Source organism: Syngnathoides biaculeatus, chromosome 6, assembly GCF_019802595.1.
Source record: "Syngnathoides biaculeatus isolate LvHL_M chromosome 6, ASM1980259v1, whole genome shotgun sequence".
Lineage (NCBI taxonomy): Eukaryota > Metazoa > Chordata > Actinopteri > Syngnathiformes > Syngnathidae > Syngnathoides > Syngnathoides biaculeatus.
This window is the reverse complement of record NC_084645.1, coordinates 34311636-34321228: the sequence shown is the minus strand read 5'-3', so window position 1 is coordinate 34321228 and position 9593 is coordinate 34311636. Positions and strand designations below refer to the sequence as shown.

At 44.1% G+C, this 9593-nt stretch overlaps 1 protein-coding gene across 2 annotated transcripts in view; it reads right to left on the bottom strand.

Annotated features, from left to right (window-relative positions):
• The window catches only part of pgghg (protein-glucosylgalactosylhydroxylysine glucosidase), a 9599-nt gene extending 404 nt beyond the window's left edge, over positions 1-9195 (bottom strand). The window contains exons 1-14 of one of the 2 annotated variants that reach the window (XM_061823628.1): positions 8962-9195; positions 8003-8289; positions 7538-7748; positions 7009-7444; positions 6818-6937; positions 6472-6603; positions 6283-6394; positions 5524-5596; positions 5329-5465; positions 5108-5241; positions 3967-4062; positions 2344-2441; positions 2047-2270; positions 1-1096 (exon numbers count right to left, since the gene is read on the bottom strand). The exon at positions 1-1096 is cut by the window's left edge and continues 404 nt beyond it. In XM_061823628.1, coding sequence (XP_061679612.1) covers positions 1020-1096; positions 2047-2270; positions 2344-2441; positions 3967-4062; positions 5108-5241; positions 5329-5465; positions 5524-5596; positions 6283-6394; positions 6472-6603; positions 6818-6937; positions 7009-7444; positions 7538-7748; positions 8003-8240 — 2088 coding nt within the window. In that variant the 5' untranslated portion in view covers positions 8241-8289; positions 8962-9195 and the 3' untranslated portion in view covers positions 1-1019. Of the gene's footprint in view, positions 1097-2046; positions 2271-2343; positions 2442-3966; positions 4063-5107; positions 5242-5328; positions 5466-5523; positions 5597-6282; positions 6395-6471; positions 6604-6817; positions 6938-7008; positions 7445-7537; positions 7749-8002 lie in introns of those variants that run through there. The other variant, XM_061823629.1, reaches the window with a different exon arrangement.
• Positions 9196-9593: the final 398 nt, after the last annotated feature.

The window sequence follows — 9593 nt, the reverse complement described above, 5'->3', positions numbered from 1 at the left end:
AAAGAGATATATAGATTTGACATATAAGACGGGTCCAGTGATCCGAACTGTAAGGAATAGATTATTGAGGATGGGGGGGAATCAAATTTATTATGTTTTAACATTGTTACTTTCTACGTTATAACGTATAAATGAATCACATTATAACACGAAAGTCTCACATTAGTGTATAACATGAAATGAATTATGTTAAAACATGAAACTTTTCATATTATAACGTGTAATTTATCACATTATATTGTGCGTTCGTCTCCACGGCAACGCCTGGGAGAGGAGTCTGGCGCCAGCCGGTTTTCTGCATACAAAGATCAAGGACAACCACCGGCTCCACAACACATCCTTGTCTGATTAGCAAATGGACAACACTTTTATCTGTTTATTAAATGTATAGGGTCATATTTAAGCAAATAATGAAAGTGCAATAAAAGTAAAATAGTCTTCAAAACGTATCACGTTAAAATGTCATAAACCTTTTTTGTGTGTGTGTGTGTGTGTGTGTGTGTGTGTGTGTGTGTGTGTGTGTGTGTGTGTGTGTGTGTGTGTGGCAGCAATACGTATTGTGTATTTTAAGGCCCCACCCTGTGCCTCTAATTTGATTTTGAAAGACGAAAAAAAAAAACACCACACCTTTGAAAAGTAACCAATCATCCTTTATGAGGTGTCCATTATTTCTTGTGCAGTCACAGACACACCCACACGGGGAAACACCCACAGTCTCGTGCTTACCTCTTACCTTGGGCTACAAGAACTTTGCGAAAAGTGTAGTAGAATATCCACCTCGGAAAAAATCTAAAAATAATTTTCTCATAGCAAAAAGTCTTATTACCATAAGACTAGTAAACAGAAGTACAACAACTGTGAGTATTCAGAACCACTCTGATATAGGGCTTTGATATTTTCATTCATAGTAGTTGACCAGTTCAGGGTGTACCCCGCTTCCTGCCCGATGAGAGCTGGGATAGGCTGTAGCACTCCCGTGACCCTTGTGAGGATAAGAAGCTCCATGGATGGATAGATATTCAGAGAGGCCAGCAGAAAGACGACAATTCAAGTTTGCAAACACATCCAGGCTCTCGAGGAAATGTCACTGGTGTCCCTAAAAATACAGACAAAATATTGATTAATAATCTACCAAGAGGCATCATTGAAATTGTGACATAATTCTTTCTTTTGCCTCCTGGTGAGTTGTGGGTCAAACTGACCTGAATTGAAGTTTAAAAAAAAAAGAAGAATATTTTAAACTTGAACAAAAATGGCTGCACAATGAGCGACTGGTTAGCACATCCGCCTCACAGTTCTGAGGACTTGGGTTCAAATCCCAGCCCCTCATGTGTGGAGTTTGCATGCCGCTTTCTTCCCACATCCCCAAATCATGCATGGTAGGTTAATCGAAGACTCTAAATTGCCCATAGGTGTGAATGTGAGTGTGCAAAACAACTTTGCATTACTGCCTGGCAATCCATCTATCCATTTTCTCTGCTGCTTATCCTCACAAGGGTTGCAGGCGTACTGGAGCCTATCCCAGCTATCTTCAGGCAAGAGGTGGGGTACACCCTGAACTGGTTGCCACCAAATCGCAGGGCACATACAAACAAACAACCGCTTCCTACCTATGGACTATTTAGAGCAGGGGAAATTGAACTGGCGGTCCGGGGGCCATTTATGTTTTGGATGTGGGGGTTTACCGAAGTAGCTGGAAAAAAAACGTTCCTTCCATTCACTTTTGCCCAAAATATGAACTTGTTCAGGTAAAACAATGGATGCCATGATATGGACCAGTCAGAGCCAAGCTCTTTTCCCACATTTAAATCGAGGAAGATGAATTATCCAATCAGAGGAAAGCTCATTTACAAGTTGCATGTTACCAAGCAGAAAAGCCCGATTAGAATAGCTGAAAAAAAAGGTCATTTGAGGCATTTCCAACCCAAATTATATTGCAAAAAAGTAAATAGATCAAATGAGAAAAAACACAAATATGACCCAGATATGACATACTGTATTTGTCTCATTCAATAGTGCCCTGTTCATAATCACATTATTTGTTACCTGGGGTTAAAGGGATTTTAGTCCCTGATGCCTTGAGGACCACCTGCAGATCACATATCTCATCCCTCGCAGTACTGCCTTCCTTCTCCCTCAGAACGACGCACACTTCATCTTTGCGAAACAGCCAGTCCAGCTGATGACCCAAGTAGCTCACGCCACGAATGCAAAGCTCACTCAGGTCGTTGGGAAGAAGAGGGGAAAAGGCCAGGCGTTCCTTCTCAACTCTACAAACAAAATGCAAACCTTTGAAATGATCGATAACAGTCAGCGCGCGAGGTGGGATGACTGACATCTAACCTGAAGCCACTGTAGCCGAACACCACACCTTGCAAGAATCCTCCCATACCTGTGAGAAAATTGACTGCGCCGGAACCATCTGATGATTCGCTCCAAACCTGCAAGGACATCGATCCTTCCTTCAGTACACGTTAAAGACTTCCATTGAACCCACTGTCTAAAGCCCTGGGGGTTCGCTGTGGGGTGGTGCACAAGCACGACAGTGCCCCAGGACCGGCTTGTCCATATTTGGAAGTGCTTGGGTAGGACCAGTACCCATAAGTAATGTGGAGGATTTTCACACTGGTTGATCTTTTGCTGTTAAGAATCTGAAATCCCTCTGCCAATTCCTCTCCTATGGACTGTTTTCATCTGACGTCACGCAACCTCCGGTTTGGACAACGGTCACCATTTTCGATGGGTGAATTTGATTCAACAAAACGGAACTAAGCAGAAATCAGTTCAGAAAGGCGTATGAATGGGGGTGCGCTGCTATGTTATCGGTTGCTCAAACGAAAGTGGCCGTTGTAAAGTGTCTTTCTTTTGACTGCCAGCTGTGATCAAGAACCAGGGCGAGAAAACTGGGCAGTTATCAACCAAATGGCGACAACTGTGGCTGTCTCGTACCAGCAGAGCCGATCTAACAGCCAAATCATTCACTTATATCAAAGTTTGCTCGGAGCATTTTCTTCTTGTTCGCTATTGGATATCTTTTAGAATTTCACACCTACTTAGCAATAACTAAGTTTTGTGAAGGAGAAGTGTTCTTGAGGGCCAAGGGCCTGCAGAATACTCATGTGTGAATACATTGCATGTCTCCAAAATCTGTTTTTTCTGTTTTAATATAATAAGTTTGCCAAAACGAGTTACCGCACCATTAGCTGTTTCATGAGTTGAGTTAAAAATGTAGAAAGTGGAAGTGGAGAAAGCGGTGCGGGCTCCACTTGGGGCTCGTCCCAGTCGAACCTCTCGCTCTCCCTCTCAGTAATTAATGAAAATAATAATCTACACCTCTTTCGTTGGTATAATCAACATAATTTAACACGACGCTAACTGTAATCACGCAGTTCATATTTAAATTGCATTGTGGTGTACACCAACCTTAGAGGTGTGGAGAGACAGGTCAATTACAATGGATACCGCCGCACGATGAACCCAGCCATCGATGAATTGGTTGTAGGCCTCCAGACCTTTGTAATTCTTTAGTTGTTCCACGGTATAAGCGCTTGTCGAGAAGAGGAGATAGTGGACGATGTCTGAATCGGTTACTGACGCCCACAGTTTGAAATTCTTGTTCCATTTGTGTTTCTCCAATTAATATGGGTCGATAGTGTCCATCAAAGCACACTTCTTGTCGTAACGGTTTCTTGAAACAACATCTCATGAGCACCGATAACATTCCAAAGTCTTTTTAGCCATCTTGCGTCGCTTTTAACAGTCGTACGAACATTTGTGTAAATCGGGTCTGTATGCAAAAGCAATAGTGAGCCTATCTAACGTGACGGCGTGCCCGGATGAGGTCACGTGGTGGAAAACAGTCCATTGGATGGGCCTTCTGGCGTCGCCGCCCACCTTCTGCGCTCATGCCCTCCCCCCCAGCACTACTCTACAAGTGCAGCACAAAGAGGCCTTTAAGAGAGATACCTGGAAAGGTCCTTGGATGTTTCTGAAGCACCTCTCAAGCAAACGTTGCGCTTTGTCTGCCTCCCCCAGCTCCAGCCAACCAATCGCAAACATGCCCTGAGCGATGTGGAAAGAGCATAACTTTGTGCATGTCTACAATCAAAGCAATCCGTGCATTTCAAATTTCAGTGCAACCTCAGTTTGCAAATGTAGTCTGTAATGGATTACAAAAATATTGTGTAAACACTATAAAAGAGAGTAACAATTGCAATAAAATGTTTGCATGAAAGCGGGACCGCAAAGAAAAAAATGTGACATAGCGGAGGACGTTTCATTTCTGCTTTGTAAAACAATTGTGACGTTTGTATTGGATGCCGTGAATGTCCATACCGGACTCGCATCGGATACATATCCAATTTATATCCACACATGAAAGAGTCCTGTGTGCGATATGTAAAAATTGCAACTGTACTGTTTACAGTGACATTAAAAAGACATCTGATACATCTCACTCAGGAGAGTCACTGATGGTGTTGTGGTACACACGCCTGCCTTTGATGCAGGCAGCGTGGGATCGATTCTCGCTCAGTGATGATGTCGATATCTGCCCTACAACTGACTGGCAACCAGTTCAGGGTGTAGTCTGCCTATCGCCTGAAGCTAGCTGGAATAGGCTCCAGCTTTCTTGCAACCCTTGTGAGGATAAGCAGCTTGGATAATGACATTACGTCTCACTTGGCAAGAAAATTGGAAATTCCTTGCAGCATGAACAAAGCCTGGGAACTGGCGATAACTATCATATTGATTGTCTTTAATTTACGGTGCAGTCTATTAGTCATATGATCTGACATTTTTTGTTTGGGCTCACTTCACAGCTCTTGAAGAGGGAGGGGATGCTACGTTATAGGGCTGTGTTTCTTTCGGCTTGTCCCGTTAGGGGTCGCCACAGCATGACATCTCAGATGAACGCTCATATTTGTTCGGCACAGTTTTTACGCCAGATGGCCTTCCTGACGGGCTGTGTGATCATGAAAAAAATAATCAATATCAATCATTTGGTTAATAATTTGTTTCCATCACTTTGGTGCCAGGACAGGAGAAACCGGGACAATAAATTTGAATAATAAATGTATACCGAATAAACTCTGCATCTGTGGCTCACCCAAGTCATGGCTGGCCCATGAGGGTCGGTGACCGCTTCATAAGCTTCGAGGTCGTTTCTTCTGATCTCAGGGGACATGGGCAGGCCAAGAGGATAGGTCAGCATCACAGCGTCGGCCTGTTTGACTGGATAACCTGCCAGCAGGGCACAACATATGTAGCCATACTGTTTTAATGCGGACATCATAAGAAAGGTAAAAAAAAAAACAAAAAAAAAACAACCTTTAGAATAGCCTTCAAACTCAGGATGGTACAAAGATTGGTGGTCAAAAGGTATCAGGAAGTGATCCGCCACATCTTGCCATTCCTTTGGTGCAGGATACTGGAGGAGATCAGCTAACTCGACAGCAAACTGCAGACTGGAAAAAAGACGACTACCAACATGTACGAGCGAAAGAAACATAAACATTCAAGTACCTTAATTTGGCCGCTGTGTTTGTGTAGACCGAGTTGTTGACATTGTAGTAATACTCATCTGGTGGCATGACATCTAAAATGCACAACAAGTAAACATTTCACAATTGAAACAGGTATCAGTACAAAATGCTTTAGCCACGTAAATTGTTTGATTTGTCCCGTGACGGTGCTCGTAGCTCAAAACACTTGTACTCTATTACAAATCAGCTTCCCCCCAATGAAGTGGGGGGAAATTCCATGAATTCATTCCAACCTCCCCCAAAAAAGAATTAATCTTCTAATTTTTCTAATAAGAAAAAAAATAGCACTCTACAACACTGCGTCTCATTAAAAAGTACAAGATAACGTGAAGTGGCGTATTTGAAGACAATTTAAAGATGTAAACACTTTTTCTTGTTTTGCCTCGACTCAATGGACATTGTTTTCCTGCCTTGGTCACCTGGGGGCAGAATAATACTGCCGTCGAGACACACTCCGAGAATAGTTTCACAACTGACTCAGTTAAATATTAGTGTTTTTTTTTGTTTCGGGTGGAGGATAAAATAAATAAATAAACAGACAAATAAATACATAAATAGACAAAAAAATAAATAAAGATTAACCAATAAATAAATACATAAATTGATACATTAATAAATGCTTTATGTTGAAAAAAAATGTAACTGTTAAATTATTTCAAAGAATGGATAGCCCTAAAACCGCTAGATGATTGGTCAGCTAGCCTAAAACTACAGATGTACTGGTTATCACGTGGCCTACCTAAGAGATGATACTTGTGGTCGTCGAGGCTCCAGGTTGCCCTGGAAACCCAGTAATCAGCCACGCCCCATATCAGCTGACTGCCCCGTCCATCCGTGAACATCGTCACATCCTGGGGCAAAAGAGGCGAGTCAACAGGGAGTTCATATGAGGAGATGCGAGATGGTGCGGTGGCGCTGAGGAGCAAACTTCGGTGAGGTAGTAGTAATTCCGGAAGGCCAGTGCGACATCGCCATTGATGTGAATCTCTTGTTTTCCGTAAATGTCCTCAGGGCACATCTCCCTCCCGGACGCAGCACTCTGCCATGCCAACTTCACCCCCTGTGTACAGAGAACACCTGGCATGGCTCACATTCTATTTCCCTTATCACATGAAATAAACTTAAAATAGAGTAGCTAGAACATTCCGGCGTGTACATGCTTTGTACCACTTATCTTTACTGCAGTAAGTTTGAGTTTTAGTTCTATTTAATTCAGATGTCCAATGAGAAGGTCTGACCTTTCACACTATGACAAACCATTTGCTTCACCATACCTTGAATCCCTGCTTTTGAGCATTATATTTGGCTCCGTCGATAGTCCGCGTCCTGTATTCCAGTGCTGCACGCGCCAGTTTTGGGTAGAATAAAGCTACACTGGGGTAAATCCAGATCTCCTGTTGGTTTGGAAGTTGCCATTAGGTGACAGGGTACAAAGAACATCATATAATTGAGGAATTATTCCAACCTGGTCCCAGAAGACATGGCCCCAATAATCCTGAGCCTCTGAGCCATTTGACAGTCCACCGGGACTGACACCGCCAAAAAAGCTGGATGTGTCGTGGATGGAGGGAAAGGCACTGAGGAGGTAGAACATGCAGCCGATCACAGCTTTCAAGAGGCGCTCGGATCCCGTAACTTCCACCTTGCTCCGGAGCCAAAGCTCCTCCCAAGCCTTTTCGTGAGAGGGCCGCAAGGCACCCGTCGCCATCAGCTCCAGGCCTTGGTCAAAACTGGCCTCGGCGACATCTAAAGAGTTAGCCGCAGCCAGAATGAAGCCCCAGCGGTCCTGGCTTTGCCCGGGTAGTAACGTGAGAGTGGAAGGTATGGGGGTCCAGATGAGATGCACCATGGGACAAGGACCTCCTGGGAACTCTGCGGTGTGGGTATGACCTTGAATATGGCTAAAAGAGACAGATATTTTAATCCAGGCATGACAAAAAAAAAAAAAAAAAAAAACACATGAGGGCCATTTGATTCTGATTGGAGAAACTCACCTCCCACCTCTGCAGGCAGGACCAGCCTGGAAATCAATGTCTTTGCTCTGAGGGGTGAAGGCAGAGGCCAGGTTGACGGTGAACGCCACCTGGGAGGTCACACGGCGCACCAAGAGGATCTCCATCACCATCAGGTTGGAGTGGCAGCGGTGCGAATAGAAAGACTGCGAAACTGTCACGCTGGGTGAGGTTAGCGTGTGCGTGAAAACACCTGCTCGACAATAAAAAACAGAGCATAAACATTTTTGTGCGACTTTAAGAGTGGAGTTCATTTAAAATTGCTACGTGGAAAAAGAGACACCCTCAAAGAAAAACCAAAAGAATTGGACTTGCATCCCGTCTTTTTTGCACCAGGTTCTATACTATACTACAAGTGGAAATTGTCGCACTGTCACCTGAAAGAGGTTCCAGATGAAAAATGAATTGATAAGTAAAAAAAAAAAATGGAGGGACTAAGGAGACTACCTGTGTGGGTGTCCAGGCTGTAGCAGTCTTGACCGGCTTCCTCTGTCTCAACCATCACGGCTAGAGGACAGGGAACGTCCGCGCGGTGACATTCCCCCCGCCCCCCGTTGTACACACCGCCCATGTGCATGGTGTCGTTGTACACCCGCCATCCCAAAAGGCCGTTGGTCAGCGGAGGCAGGAAGCGGGGGTCAGAGGGGAGAGAATCGCTAGAGAAAGTGTAAGGGTCACCGGACATGGGGGCGCGGGGGGGGGTTCGCTGGGTATCGTCTCGACAGGAGGCCAAACTGTCACATGAAGTGTTATTTGGCAAAAATCCACAAGGGAAAGAAAAGAAAATCAACTGCAAGGAGGCCAGACAGCAGTTTTGATCTACAAGTACACGAATAAACGTAGATTTATAGATTTTGTAGGTACAGTACTATGCATGTACACCAGCCGAATACTGTACAGTACAGGTCTGCCTGGTTTACGGTGGTTCTGTTACGCAACACAAGAACGCACTTTCTGTTACCGCCGTGCTTACTGTTTTCCTTGGAATGTGGTATCGGTGTATATTTATGGCGTGAAAGTATTTTTCATACAAATGTGGACAGTAATTACAACTTTACTACTGAGTGGCGGATAGACGATTGCACCACTGAAGAACGTCATCGCGCTTCAGAGGAAGCCACCCTCAGTTGCCACCTTATTTAATGGTTTTCATTTGATTGTTTAATATTTTGATTGTGAGATATACTGTAATTCCCACTTTCGTACAAATTAAGGTACGTAAACGGAGGAGCACCTTTCATCGGACCTCAGACTGAAAGCGAAACAAAGACCGCATTGACTGGCGCTGTGGATTTTTTTTTCTCGGCCAAATAACACGATGTCAATTATTAGACTAGTCCAGCCTGCATTGTTGCATTTAGCATTTTGCATTTGCGCAAAGCCACCTCGAAGCGTTTTTTCCTTACGACAGTATAACGGTGCCGTGGCTCCCTCTCACGTGACCAGCAGCGGGAGCATCTGTGTCTGCCACAAACTGGAAAGTTGGGAAGTGATGGTAAAAGTTGTGATGAAGTTTATAAAAAAGCTTGACGTTTGCGGCTCAATTTGTCAAACGCTGCGTTTTAGTGGCTGGAAATGTTCACGTGTACAGAAAGTAGTCCAAAGTTGAGATCAAGTGGAGGAAATCCAGAGATCTGCATGCAGCTCACAAAATCTGGTTAGTCCCAAAACCTGGTGCGGAGTTTTGTGGAGAATGGAGCTGAGGGGGATTGTCGATTTACGCGGTCGCGAGTAATAAGGTGGGAAAACTTTTTGGCAGGCGGGCCAAGTCACAAGCAGATGCTTACATATGAAATATAAACAACAACAAAGGCATTGTAGTGTTAATACTTAAAATGATTTGCTCCATGAAGGCAACTTTGTGGGTGGGTGTACAGAAATGTGAAACTAAGTGCAATGCTTGATATTGGGGGCATACAAATACGCACGCACGCGCATCGTTGTTCTCACCACTAATTTTGATGTAAAGAGCAAGATTACCCAACTGTGGGTGATTAAAGGCGGGGAGAAGCATTAAACCAGCTCACAGTCCGGACTA